This window comes from Chaetodon trifascialis, chromosome 8 (assembly GCF_039877785.1).
Source record: "Chaetodon trifascialis isolate fChaTrf1 chromosome 8, fChaTrf1.hap1, whole genome shotgun sequence".
Classification (NCBI taxonomy): Eukaryota; Metazoa; Chordata; class Actinopteri; order Chaetodontiformes; family Chaetodontidae; genus Chaetodon; species Chaetodon trifascialis.
This window is the reverse complement of record NC_092063.1, coordinates 3065965-3080771: the sequence shown is the minus strand read 5'-3', so window position 1 is coordinate 3080771 and position 14807 is coordinate 3065965. Positions and strand designations below refer to the sequence as shown.

The window sequence follows — 14807 nt, the reverse complement described above, 5'->3', positions numbered from 1 at the left end:
TGGAGTTGCATGCTTTTAACACATTGTGTTAAAGGATGATTCCAAATACTTTAAGTAAAAATTATAACAAAAAAATATAATAAATAATTACATGTCTGAATTTTATTCCTGGCAGAGTATCTAGAAAATTACAGAAAATATGCTTAAACAGGTGATGAATGTGACAATTCTGAATCATTTGAACATTTCAGGGACTTTATTTCTTACATTTCTGAGGGGTGGGTTATGTCTCGAGGGGGACTTGGAATAAGGCCACAACTGACAGTTATTTTTATTATCAATTAATCTGCAGACGATGTTGTCAGTTAATCGTTTCTTCCATGAAATGTCAAAAGATATCCATCCCTGTCTCCAATGAGACGTCTTCAAATGTCTTGTTTTGTCCAACGACAGATCAAATGATGTTTCACTACATTTACTTTATTTACAGTCATTTATGACAGAGAGCATCAAAGACAGCAAATTTTGCCATTTTTTCTAGAACAATCATGACATGATTGTCACCTGATCATCAAAACTGTCAGATTTTCTTTCAATCAGCTGATCAATTAATCAACTGATCATTTCAGCTCTAATCTAAGATCTGCTGCCGCACTGATTCAGTGTTTAACTGCATCGTTATTATGACTCCTGCTTAGATTGTTTCTTATTTTTATTAAGCATTTCATGATAGCTGAGAGAGCAGGAGATGAGATGAATACAGATGAATATTAAATGATAAAGACTAAAATAAAATAAAGATAGAATGACTTCATCAGTAATCAAACACTAGTAATCCTACACTGTCACTGTGCAAACACACCTCAAAGATGATGGGTCAAAATGAAATCCTTCAAAACTATAATCTGATAAACTCTGATAAAGTGCTGAGTATTTTCACTTATAAAAACTATATTTATATGTGTATATGTGTGTATATTTACGTGTATAAACGGCCCAGATACAAACACATTGAGAGCAACTTAAAACCGGAGTCAGATTCCGTGCATGTGTTCACACACTTGGCCAACAAAGCTGACTCTGATTTATAGTCTGAGACTTTTATTTTGAAAGGAAAAATAAGACAAAAGACAAAAACCTCATATTTACACAAAACATGTAACTTGACGTTAATGTACATCAGGATAAAGTTCTTCTTTCTGAGTTATTTACTTAAAAATGTTGTTTTTATTAACAACATAAAATAACAACCTGTCTTATTTTATTTTGCTAAGTTGTCATTCCTCAGTGAGTCCGGTTTCCTCCGGGTCCGGGATCAGCTCAGATAGGTGGACGCGTGTGAACCGGGTCACGTGAGGGAAACAGGAGTAACAGCGTGTTCACCTGTTAAACATTTGCCGGTGTGCGTGACTTTGTCCCCAGGTGTTTTCCCCTCCTCCTCCTCCTCCTCCTCTCTTACTTGTCCGGCCGGTCGGATGTCCCTGCTCTTCATAAACTTTCCCGGAAACGAGCGGAGAAAAATGGATCATGAGAGCGGAATGTCGCGCGCAGGTCTGCCGCTTGTTTAGTCTGATGTTTGAGACGTTTCACTCAGTCTGAAGAGACTTTTGACTCCAACGAAGAAGAAGAAAAGATGTTTTCCTTCCTGCGCCCAGGTGAGTCCTCCGGCTGCGGAACTGATTTTAAGTTTTCCTGAAATGTTTCCTCATGTCTCCTGAGCCAGTGGAGGAAAGTAACGAGGTACATTTACTCGAGTACTGCGCTTGAGTACAATTTTGAGGTACATGTACTCGAGTCTCCTCATGCCACTCTTTATTTCTACTTTTATTTATCTGACAGTTTACTCACAAGTTTCTTTACAAAGTAACATTTTTACACACAAAACGTGAAGGATGTAAAGAATATGATGTTTTATTATCCTTTAAACAACCCGACAGTAAGCACAGGTACAGTTTGATCAGTCATGAAAATCATCATTAGCTGCAGTCTGATACAAAATACTTCAACTACTACAGTAAAATCCTGCTTTTACTTTAACGCATGGGTCATAATCATCTAATGATATAATAAATAATATTAAAACTGTTTCAGGGGACGTTTTACTGCTTTGAGTACTTTTACTTTGAATATTTTTAGTGCACTTCCCAGATTATGCATTTTACTGATTGTACTTCTTATCTACGTAACATGTTTTACAGTCTGCGTTTAGTACTTTTACTTGGTTAAAAGATCTGAGTACTTCCTCTACCACTTAGTTTTTACCTGTGATTGGGTTTTTCCTGATACATTATTATTATTATTATTATTATTATTATTATTATTATTATTACTAGTAGTAGTAGTAGTAGTACAGACCCAGCTCCACATAGATTCCATATCAGTTGGTTGCTGTTTTATTAATTGTACATTTATTTAGGAATTTGCATGTGTAACATCAACTTGTTAATGAATCTTGTGGCCGTGATAAATCTATTAATCCTTAAGTTTACATTCAGTGGCCACTTTATTAGGTGGCCACTGAATGATACACTGATAATAAAGTTCAGTTTTTATTGTCAGAGAGGTTTTAATTGAGCTGTAACTAACATGGAAATGTGTTTATGATATTCTTCCTCCCTCATGTTTTAAAATCATTAGAAACACCTCTCAGTGTAAGACAGTCCAATTCAACATTACAGGACACTATAACCTTTCCAGGTGTCTGATAAAGTCGTCAGTGAATGCATGAAATGTCATAAACAGGGAGTTTACTTTACCAGAGTCCAAGGTGACGTCTTCAGATCAGATAAAAACCTGCTATGATATCTGAATATGCTGCTGGGTGTGAAAACTCCTTCAGGTGTTCTGCTGGGACATTTCAGGATGTGAAAAGTCAACAGAAGGAACTGAACACATTTTTTGTTTAATGTGGAACCACATTAATGTGGTAGCACGGCTAGAAGCTAGAAGGTCCCCGGTTCGAATCCCGCTGTGGGCGCTGGTGGCGTGTTCAAAGGGGCCTTTCTGTGTGGAGTTTGCATGTTCTCCGTGTTCACCTGGATGCATCCTTAAAATAACCCCCACTAAAAACATGCAAGAAGATCACCATCTGACCAATGGTGACAAAGAAGGATGGGTCCCCGGGCGTGGGCGCCGGCATCGGCTGGCAGCTGGCAGCTCACCGCGGAGGAAACCCATCCCAGGATGGGTCAGATGTCTCCTCCCTGTAGCATGTGTGTGCAGTAAATAAAGTAATCTTAATAATTAACCAGCAACGTGAAATCATTGAGCTGCAAAGCAACAACCTTTGATACGACTGCTGTGGACCCTGCAGAGGTCCACCACCAACTCTTTGGTTTTCCCTGCACTGATGTGGAGCCGCCTCCACCGGCAGCATCCCGCGATGAGGCTGCGATGGCCGAGCTGCCAGAGAAGGTTTGCTGATTTGTACATGAAGTCTGCAGTGAAGAGGATGAAGAGGAAGGGACGAGCCGCGTCGGACTCACAGTCCTCACATGCTGAGGTCGGCTGCTGAGGTGGTCCATGCTGTGAGGTGGTGGTCCAGCATGGCGAGCTCCTGCTCGTGCTGAAGACACAGCAGGAATCACAGAGCGTGATTCTCACAGCCGGCTGCAGGCGACTGAGGATCTGTGCAGCCGCAGCAGAAGACAGCGAGGTTGATCAGCGAGCTGTCAAAACAAATGTCACAAACAGCCAACCTGATGATTATCTGTGCCGTGTTTTCTCATGCTTTTCTGTGTGAAGGATTCAGCTCTGTGTGCACTGGGATCCTGTAAGTGGCTGTAATCCCAGTATAATTACCTCTTTGCCTCCAGTCAGAGACCCCCCTCCTGAGAACATCCACATCTCCTCTCTGCCTCCCAGTGCTCCCACAGAACAGCAGCCTCAACAAACTGGAGGACAAGGCAAGGATCATCTGTCTATCATCTGGTGTGTGTTGTGTGTGCGATTTAAATCCTCGTGTGCTCAGTGTTTGTTGTTTGTTGTGTCACATGTCATCAGGTGATGCCGTGGAGGAGAAAGCAGTGGTCTGGACCACACACACACACAGAGTGGCCCCCCCCTCGGTCTTCCTCCACAAACAGAATAATGAACCTGTTTCCAGTACTTACTTTGACCAGAGGGTCCCGGTTCCTGAGGAGGACAGTGAGGTAATCCATGAGTCCACGAGGGGTGCCAAATGAGGAAAAAGGAGGAGAGAAGGACTGATGCCGCTCTGTGTGTGTCTAATATAAAGCTACAGCCAGGAGGCGGTTAGCCTAGCTTAGCATAAGTAGTGGAGGCAGGGGGCAACGGTTAGCATGGCCTAAAAAATCCACTGACTTGCCCTTTAAAACCTTGTGTGTTTAATCCATATGAGTGTAAAAATGACAAACTGTGCTTTTATGGGGGATTACGTGCTGGAAGAGTTTCTTAGCCAAACTAGCTGTGTTTTACATTTGTGGATTTTTATGGATTAAACAAAGAAAATGCACATTTTAATCAGTGAGCTTTACAAGAGCTGATGGATGACTGTTTCCATCTGTTTCCAGCATTTATGCTAAGCTAAGCGCCTGCAGGCTGATGGATTGAAGTTTATGGATCACCAGACACAGAAAACAGGATAACGTGTTAAAGTGAAAACACTTCTTTCCTTCATGGTCCAGAGATGTTAAAAGACAAACGTCTGTCATTAAAACTTAACACAATCCTGAAACACAAAGACATAAAAGACAAATAAAAGACATAAAAAAAAACAAAAACAGCTAACAAACAACGTATGTGTGGACTTTTATTTAACGGACAGACCTGAGAGTGGAGTCAGTCTTCTCATCTGACACTCGGGAAGAAAGCGAATGTCACACTATTTCTTTAATCTGCTGGATTAGCCAGAAACAGACGTTCCTCTCTACTCAATAAACAGTTTCTGTATTGATTTAGATTTTTTTTTAACACAATATTTTATTGAATTTTCAAGAACAAAACATAATATGAAAGTTGGTGAATTTAGAAAATGCACTGTATAATGATATATATTGATATTGTGATATAAAATAAATTTTGATATACAGTATATAGAGAGATCGTGAATTGCTCACCCCTGATAAGTGATGCTAACTTCCTGTCTGTTTTTTTGTTGACTTGATGACCATCGGTGTGACTTTATTAGTGTTACGGCCTTGATGTCTCTCTCCTGCAGTGGGGGTTTAGTCTCCGTAAGCTGTGGGCCTTCACCGGGCCGGGGTTTCTGATGAGCATCGCCTACCTGGACCCAGGTAACATCGAGTCTGACCTGCAGTCTGGTGCTAAAGCTGGCTTCAAGGTAACGATTGCTGTCACTAATGATGACTTTTTGGTTTAATTGATTAAGTGTTTGGTCTAACAAAAAGTGAAACTAGAGCAAAATGTCCATCGTGAAGTTTGAGACAAAGAAAAATAGGAAATCCTCTCAACTAAGAAGCTAAAATGAGGAAATGCTTCATATTGTTGCCTTAAAAAATGAATTAAACAATTAATAGATTATCACAATAGTTGAATAGCTCAAATCCCTCACTGCCGGCCGTGCAGCATCCACGTACACGTGAAACCCGTATCTGACCCTTAACCTCCACCTGTTTGCGTCTTCACTGCAGACAGAACTCTAAAATGTAGTTCAAAACATTTATTAACTAACATACTGTAACCTGTTCTGTACATTTACCACCAACACCAGTTATATAATCAGTGCTAACAATCCTGCTTCCTGAGGGACTCTCACCTTCGCTGGATGTTAGAGTCTCGTTTATGCTGCAGGTCAAAGTTTAACCTGGAAAAACTGGAAGCACATACCTGCATTCGTTAGGGTTTCAAAGAAGTGAATGAGAGGTGGAGTGAATATTCACAGAGTGACCGAGCCCAAGCCTTAAGCCTGACCGTCAGTCCAGTGTCCAGCTGCCATTCAGAGAGATAACACTGCAAGATACTGACCAAAAAGCACCATAAATCCTTCATATCTTTAATGTGCTGATATTGTCGGTCCATTCAGAACAAATTCAAAAGTGTCACTTTAATGATGATTTTAAAACTGGACCGCACGGTGTCCTATAAGAGTAAAAGTATAAAAGTAAAACCACACTTCCTTTTTTCAGTTTTCCCGTAAAGTACGAAGTAGATGCAGATGGTTTGTCATCAGTACGGGATCCTACAACAGCTTGATCACAAATAAATCCAGCGTCTATGATTGTTAATGACTCTCTGTTCACCCGTGAAACCCGTGAAAGAGTGCTGAAGACTGAAGTTTTTATGTCAGCAGTGAAACACCAGAGCAGCATAAAAAAGGCCACATCTCTTCTTCTTCGCCCTCTTCTCAGTTTGCAAACAACAAACTGTGATAAAATAATAAGTTAAGGACAAAAACAGGCGAAATGCTCGAATATAAACACTGCTTTGTAAGAAGATATATCGACAAAAAACAAGCACATGTTGCCTTGATTTAAGATATTTTATCTCACTTCGGTTTCTCTTTCTGCAGTGAAAATAACACAAAACAGGCCAAACTCAAAGGTCAGAAAACAAGTGAGCCTCGTTCACACAGATTCAGCCTGCAGTGGAAACACAAAAAAACATGGCCGCACGCCCACGACGCCGAATAACAAAAACAAACAGCAGCAGTAATACAGTATCTAGGTGAGAGTAATGATTTCCTGCTGCGGCGACTTTCTGAACCAGGAAATTTTAAACTTTCCGTCAGAGAGAAGGTCAGAGGTCACGGTCTGTGGCTGCGCTCACGGCCTGTTAACGTGCACGGTTCGTCCTGTCCGTCACGGCTGACTGGGTCTTAACGCAGCCAAATTGACAGGATCAGTGTTCTTAGTGTTGCAGGTTTTTCTGTCTCTGTGGTCAGATGCAAAGTGAGTATGAAATCGCTCGATTATCTGATAAAGTTGAATCTAATCTAACTTAATCGAATCTAAAATCAACATAACTCCGGGTTAAACACCACAGATTCTGCCCTTCTCTCCCTCAGAGTCACAATGATGCACACACTTTAGTTTCTCATCCATCTGTATGGATGACAGACGCAGCTCGTTAGACGGCCGATCGGCAGCTGATGCCTCTGCTCTCGTCCCTCCAGCTGCTCTGGGTGCTGCTGGGAGCCACCATCATCGGTCTGCTGCTGCAGCGGTTGGCCGCTCGGCTGGGCGTCGTCACCGGGATGCACCTGGCTGAAGTCTGCAACCGCCAGTACCACACTGTGAGCCATCAGTAACCTCTGCTCATGACTCCCGCTTTGCATGAAGTGCCTGCTGATACTGTACAGCGGCCCAGAGGCTGGAAGCAGTTGCCCTGGTTTACTAGTAACTCATTGCATAACCAGCGTTGAGCTCTGTTGTTACAGTCGCTGTAATCCTCAGATTATATAATCAAAAAATGTATCTGTGAGCTGTGAGGATAGTTCTCAAAAGCTGTGAGAAAATGCAGAGTCTGTTGAAGTTCACAGTTAAATCCAGAGTGGCTGAATTCATTATTCATGGGAGTGTATCTCCAGCTCTGTGTCCAGCAGAAAAGCAAACGTTAAGCACATGGCTGACAATCATGTGATCAGCCCTTTTGTTCTCTGCTGCGTCTCTGCTGCACACATTTTCAGAGGCTGCAGTACATGTGAGGGAAAGTCTACATGCACACTTTGCATCAGTTTGGCTCTTTAAAGGAGCCAGAAGCAAAGATTCAGATGTTTGTGCTCAGTGTTTGTGTGCACATGCTCTTTTATAGTCATGGGGCAAGTTTCTGATTGGTCAAAATGATGTAAAGGTGGGAGCATTTCAAAGGAAACTGACTGTGGAGGAGTATTATTTAATGTATTTAAAGTCCCGATGCTCAGACCCACAGCGAGCCTGAATCCAAACCGTCCTCATGGATTCAGTCAGCAGGGCAGATTAAAACGTGTCAGAAGGCGGGTGAGCTTTCCTGTCGAAGCCCAGTATTCGTGTTAAATGATGGTTTGTCCACACACTGGTTTCAAATCATCTGTACCTGTGAACATGAACACCTGTGTCACGTGTCCAGGTGCCTCGTGTCATCCTGTGGCTGATGGTGGAGCTGGCCATCATTGGCTCGGACATGCAGGAGGTCATCGGCTGCGCCATCGCCTTCAACCTTCTCTCTGCCGGCAGGTGAGCAGACACGACATCCGTCAGTCAGATGCTGATGTTTGGTAATTTAGTTTATTATAAAAAGTCACACAAAAGCACTTATTAATACAACAGCTTCCTCATTTACTGTCAATAAGCAGCAATTAGGAGATCATTGAGGGAAAACTTTGTTAATGGCCGAGCAGTTGTAGAATACAGTCATGCAGAATAAAGCATTAATAATTAAATGACTAATCAAGAGCCAGTATGCTGCTAATGTAGGTGCTAATAAGCAGCTGTTAATGGTGAATATGCACACCTGAATGTGAAGTGTTAGCACGCTGTCAGATACATGTAGTGAAGTAAAAGTACAATATTACTCTCTGAGTTGTAGTCGAGTGGAAGTAGTCTCTTAAAATGTCTTGATTACCTCTGTGGTGTTGTGTGTGTGTGTGTGTGTGTGTGTGTGTGTGTGTGTTTACCGACAGGATCCCCTTGTGGGGCGGTGTCCTCATCACCATCATCGACACGTTTGTCTTCCTCTTCTTAGACAAATATGGTGGGTTGTCGGCTCCTCGCATGCTTTACATCCTCCTCAGATGACGGAGGAATACGTCAGTGTGACAGCAGGAAATGAAGCGTCCTCGTTTGTTTGTCCGCAGGCCTGAGGAAGCTGGAGGCCTTCTTTGGTTTGCTCATCACCATCATGGCCATCACGTTTGGATACGAGGTACAAACATTTAAATATCAGCCGACGTGACCGAGTGTTGATGTTTCTCCCTCCACTTTCCCTTTAATATCAACCCAAACCGATCAGCAGCATTGATTAAGGACGCTCACAGAGCACAGACCTCCACCGAGGCCAGTTCTCTTCTGTCATATGCAAATCTGCAACCACAACCACCAGTAAAACCAGCAGAAGAACCAGTGGAATCATGTCTTAATATGGTTGAACCCAGCTGAAGCCTCATCATCTCAGCTGGGCTTATTTATTTATTGTGTACTTCTAAATTGGAGATATTTCACATACTTAACATACATTCACGAGCTCCATAGTTTCTGTATGAAGTTGGTGCAGCTGCATGTGACGACTGCCCCTGAGGAGACCTTAAACCTGTGACTGTGGTTTGTAATACTGAGTCATAGTAGTTCTACAGTTTTGTCACTGCTGAGCTTTACTGCCATCTACTGGATTTTCAGATGTATGGCATCTACTTCAACAAGGCCCAATGCTTTATCTCACAATGTTAGTGACAGTGAAAAATAAGTTGTGTGACCACCCTGTGACTCAGATCAGCCCCCGAACATTTAGCGGGCTCTTCCTCGGCCCATGCCACATCCTCCCCCCATGAAAACCAGGCTGAAAGTTTCTCTGTAATCCTTCTGACAAACTGAGAACATGACCTCCTCAATGGAGGTGACAAAGAAAAGAAAAAGTGGTCGAAGTTATCTTGAATAGCAGTAGGCTCTTATTTTGAAATACAGACAAAATGAGCACAGAGTCGAAACCTTGATCATCATTCGTGTGACTGGCTGGATGCTGATCATGTGGCAGCAGGTACATGAGGTGTCATGCACTAACTGATGTTTCCTGGTGTCATTTTGCTCCTCGCTGTGTGTCCAAACCTGGACTGATGCCTCACTGATTCCTTCTGCTCGTCGTAACTGTCTGCCAGTACGTGACGGTGAGTCCAGACCAAGGCGAGCTGCTGAAGGGGATGTTCGTGCCGTACTGCGAGGGCTGCGGGCCGGTTCAGCTGGGTCAGGCCGTCGGCATCGTGGGAGCCGTCATCATGCCTCACAACATCTACCTCCACTCTGCTCTTGTCAAGGTGCGACCAGCTGCTTCCCCTTAACCAGGTACATGAAAGTGTGTCAGCGAGTCTTTAAATGTCCGATTGTTCTCTCAGTCTCGAGAAGTGGATCGATCCAACAAGAAAGAAGTAAAAGAGGCCAACAAGTACTTCTTCATCGAGGCGACCATCGCGCTGTTCGTCTCTTTCCTCATCAATGTGTTTGTGGTGGCCGTGTTCGCCGAGGCTTTCTACGGACGCACGAACAGCGAGGTGGTGAGTGTCTCTGCAGCTCTTATGATGCGAGTTTTCTTTGGCTGCCGTGCTGCAGATGTGTGTGTGCGTTCTTTCATTCCAGCACACCGTCTGCAATCAAACAGGAAGTCCTCACTCACATCTGTTCCCGCTGAACAATGACACCCTGCAGGTGGACATCTACAAAGGGGTGAGTTCAGCTCAGCGTGTTAGCTTTAGCTCTCCAGGTTAAGTTTTGTTGATATCAATTTGATCAATATATTGTTTGATCTCCTTATAAATCAATCTATTGTCGTATTTATAAGGAAATCGGGCATTAATTGACCTTTTGCTGTCGACAGCAGGGCACGGTGGAGCTGAAGGGAGTTTAACTTGCTGAGAAGTTGGAGGTGTGCAGCCTCACTGTGGCTCCTTCTTCTTCCATTACTCCCTTTAATACTTCAAACTGATCTGCTGTCAGTAAATGTAGAAAATGACCACTGTCTTGTTTTGTGGGTGCATTTTTGATCAATGATAGCAATAAGTGCTGCTGCTATGCTTTTCCTGTGACCACTTCATAATAGAAGTCAACTTGTGTTTATCAGCTAAATGCTTTTATTGTGAAGCCGCAGCAGTATGAAGTGTTTGGTTTGCATTAGCAGCAACTTAACACAACATTTAACATTAACGTTAAGGCCGACACCCAGTTTGTAATACTCCAAATATGTAACTATTACAGTAGCCACTGCAGTGACTGAACAGACTTATTTGAGATTATAACTTTAATAGATTTATAGGTTTAAGTGTTGGATGTGTGATTTATAGAACTTTTAGGTTAAGCTCAAAACTCTCTTCCTCTTCCTCTTCCTCTTCTCTCAAAGTCACTTCCCATAAAGCACCCCAGTTTGTAAAACAGCCTTTGTGTCAAACGTTGTATCCTAAAGTTTAAATATCTAAGAATAAATATCTTATATATTAATATTTAGTGTCGTTTGATCTCTGTTTTGCTGTCGAGTTTTAGCTTCAGCTGCTAACTGAGCAGGAAGTGTATGTACCAAAACAACGAGCTGAAAGATGCTAAAATGCTGCGTAGAGTCAGTTCTCTTCATTATGAGTGACCCCCGTTCATATTATACAATCATTTCATCCAGTGCTGATATAGAAATATTGATGCCAGCAGGTTTAGTTTTCATTGTTTTGCCGCTGCCCCCTCTCTTCCAGCAGAGTCCCTGTCCTGTTTTTGTTTTCTGCTGCTGAGCTTTTGCTGACCGGCCTCTCTCTTTGCGTGTCTGGTTCAGGGAGTGGTGCTCGGCTGCTTCTTTGGCCCGGCAGCTCTCTACATCTGGGCCGTGGGGATCCTTGCAGCTGGTCAGAGCTCCACCATGACTGGAACGTACTCCGGTCAGTTTGTCATGGAGGTCAGTGGAGGAGGAATCAGCCAGAAGTCACAGAAAACAATGATGTCGGCCTTGTTCTTTACCGTCATCGCAGTCACACATCAGTCAGTTGTTTTGCTGAAGTTTTGCTTCAGTTTGGGCCCAGTTTTAGTGGCGTCTGTGTGGAATGGGGCTGTATTTATTTACTGTTTGCTGAAACTGTCATAAACAAGTGCAGCTTGCTTGTAAATGTCACCGGCTGATGTGTTTTCCCGCCCTCAGGGTTTCCTGAACCTGCGCTGGTCGCGTTTCGCCCGGGTGTTGCTGACCCGTTCCCTCGCCATCGCTCCCACCCTGCTGGTCGCCATCTTCCAGGACATACAGCACCTGACAGGCATGAACGACTTCCTCAACGTGCTGCAGAGCATGCAGGTCAGACGACTGCTTCACCGGCAGCTTCATCCAAACATCCCTCCACCTTTGCCTGTTTTATCACCTCTGAGATGCCCTTTAGCGCTTCATCTGGGAGGTTTCTTTAAATTCATTCTCAAAGCCTGCGACACAAAACGAGGACATCGATATAATTAAAATATACTTCAACTTTTTTTATATAGCACTTAAAAAACAACCACAGTTGAAACAAAGTGCTGAACATATATAGACAAAACAATACAAAAAGAATAAAATAAAACAGGAATAAACACTAAAAAATTTGTTTTATTGTTTTTAAAAACAATTGAAACAATAAGTAAAAGCAAACCATAAGACACTAAAACCAGAGCGCAGTCTCATGTGGGGTTGAAAGCCAAGGAACAAAAGTGGGTTTTAAGAGGAGTTTTAAAAGGATGAGCGAGTAGGATTGAGTTTCAACAGCGAGCTTCATTTTGGAAACACGTTGGTAAATTAACTCATTTCTTAATCTCACAGTCTAATAATGTCTTTTTTTAATCTAAATCTGCAGAGTAACTTGTAACTATAGCTTTGTTTGTTTTAGCTGGGGAGCAGGTGAAATTAAAAATGAAGGCCTGTCCCAAATAAAGGTCCACTTCCCTCTGCCGCTGAGATGAATAAAGGCCTCTCTCTGACATTTTACAGTACCCTTTACCTTTTCGTTAAATTCTCAATAAACGGTACAAACTGCAGTCTTTCACTTCTCTCACAGTTGCCATTCGCCCTCATTCCAGTCCTCACGTTCTCCAGTTTGCCCTCTCTCATGAACGACTTTGCCAATGGACTGTAAGTTTATCCGGATCCTAAAACACAAAGACAGCTGATAATCCAGAATGCTGTTGGTTCTCCTTCAAACGCACATGCTGTCTTTGTCCCGCAGGGTGTGTAAGATCGGAGGAGGACTGGTGATCTTGCTGGTGTGTGCCATCAACGTGTACTTCGTCGTGGTCTATGTGGCTACGCTCAACAGTGCGTGGCTGTATGTGCTGACAGCCGTCCTCTCCGTAGCATACCTGACGTTTGTGGGATATTTGGTAGGTGACATCAGACTCAGCACAGATTCTGCTGTGGGTCAACTTAAAGCTTGTTCCAGCAGTTTAATCTTCAGCTTCTCAGGCAGTTAAAAATGTAATGCCACGTAGTAAAAGATGGTTTCATGTTTAAATAGAGAAAAGTTTACTTATAAGGGAAATCTGATCATTTTAGACAAATATGGACGCCTTTTATGTGTTATTTTTCATGTTTATTTTTCAAATAGAGCAGAAATGATTAGTCAATAAAGTGATCAGTCAATCAACAGCAAATTCGTGTGCAACAATTTTGATGATTGATTAACTGTTTAAATCACTTTTTAAGCAAAAATCTCAGTGTTTCTTAGCCTAAAATGAAGATATCTGGCTTTTTTTTTGGTTGGATAAAAGCAGCTCTGGCAAATTATGCAGGACATTTTTTACATTTTTTGACATTTTATAGATCAGTCAAAAAACTAATCTGCAGATTAATTGGTAATAAACACAGTCGTCAGTTGCAGCCCTACACTGGAGTGACTAATAGCACCATTTATGTGCAGGTATTTAACATCTAAATATGTGTATCAAGATATTATTTTGAAATTAAGGAGTAATTTTGTTTTCTTTTTATATGATGGTTTATTACTTCAGATTTTAAATGTATTGGGAGGAACAAGGCGTATTTCTTTTGAATCTCGCTTGGAAAATTCAGCATAGACAGACGTAAAGAGAAATAAAGTCACATCACACAGCAGCGTAACTCACCATTTAAATCTGCGCCTTTTGCTGAATATGTGATTGTCAGCGGATTCATGTTAATCCGTCTCGGTCTGTGCTGCAGGTGTGGTTGTGTCTGATCGCTCTGGGGGTCTCCTGGCTCGATCCGTCCTCCAGGAGAGGCAACGACACGACCATCCTGATCGAGCCGCAGCCAGAGTTCGACAGCTGAATCAGACGTGTGCTCGAGTGGACGTTTTATTCCAAAGGTGCGCCTGTGGACAGCCTGAGCGACTTCCTTTTATCTTTTTTTTAGTCACCCTTTAATTATTTAAACAATTAAGTTCAGTTTCTCCGTGTTGACAGGCTTACAAGTTCATTTCACAGGAAAGCAAAGGATTAGATTAAACTGAAGGCATTTTGAAAACAGAGATCACGATTTAATATCTGTATCATCAAAGAAAGTGTGAAAGTATGATACACAATATGGCCCAGAAATGTTTATTATCATTTAAGGCTGACTGAAACTCCACCAACAAGGACTGAACAGCCTGCTTTCTCACAGTTTCTAAGTGTGTTACATCTCCCTACAGCCCACAAGAGGAAGTGTTTAAGATAAATGAAAGTAAGGCCTTTTAAAACCCTCTGAGGCCTTTTTTGAGGAAACAGTTCAGTGTTTTTGCTCTATTCTCTGCCGTCTCTGTGCAGTGTCTCTTGTGGCCACAGGGGGGCAGTCCAGGCCACAAAAGCCACTCCTCAGATACAGTAAACGTCTCCCCACCAGAGCTGTGCAGCACAGCACATTAAATGACACGGTGTGTTACATCATGTTGTGTGCGTTGTTGCGGCCGCACAGGAACAGCATAACTGCATGAAACACTCTGAATGAAATGAGCGGCAGTGACGGGATTTGACTGGAATATCTCAGCCTGTGCATTCAGATGTGGCTGCTGTCTGACATGCCTGTGGTGGTGGGATGTCTGAAGAGCTGCAACTATTGTGTAACTGCAAGCAAGCAAGCAAGCGCTGCTGGTTTCAGTGCTGCACGAATTCCTGTCCTGAAGTGCTTCAGCCTTCGCGAGCCGAGGAGAGGCGGATGGACAGGTTTTTCTTTGCATTGTGGCGGGGAACTTTTTTTCCCCCTGTCATGGAGGGAGAGTTATGTAAGAGGGGAGAGTCTTCCCACCGCCCCTCTCT

At 42.7% G+C, this 14807-nt stretch overlaps 1 protein-coding gene across 2 annotated transcripts; it reads left to right on the top strand.

Annotated features, from left to right (window-relative positions):
• The first annotated feature begins 1480 nt into the window (after positions 1-1480).
• On the top strand, positions 1481-13977 carry LOC139334938 (natural resistance-associated macrophage protein 2-like). Of its 2 annotated transcripts, XM_070968225.1 has the most exons (16): positions 1481-1595; positions 3756-3845; positions 3940-4091; positions 5120-5242; positions 7034-7153; positions 7966-8072; positions 8519-8589; positions 8693-8760; positions 9707-9862; positions 9941-10099; positions 10182-10268; positions 11356-11475; positions 11716-11865; positions 12596-12669; positions 12764-12917; positions 13735-13977. In XM_070968225.1, exons 1-16 carry the CDS (start codon positions 1574-1576, stop codon positions 13840-13842), a joined length of 1761 nt encoding a protein of 586 aa, XP_070824326.1. In that variant the 5' UTR covers positions 1481-1573; the 3' UTR covers positions 13843-13977. The 2 variants fall into 2 exon arrangements, with proteins under 2 accessions (XP_070824326.1, XP_070824325.1); XM_070968224.1 differs by lacking the exons at positions 1481-1595; positions 3756-3845 and having other exon boundaries at positions 4055-4091.
• Positions 13978-14807: the final 830 nt, after the last annotated feature.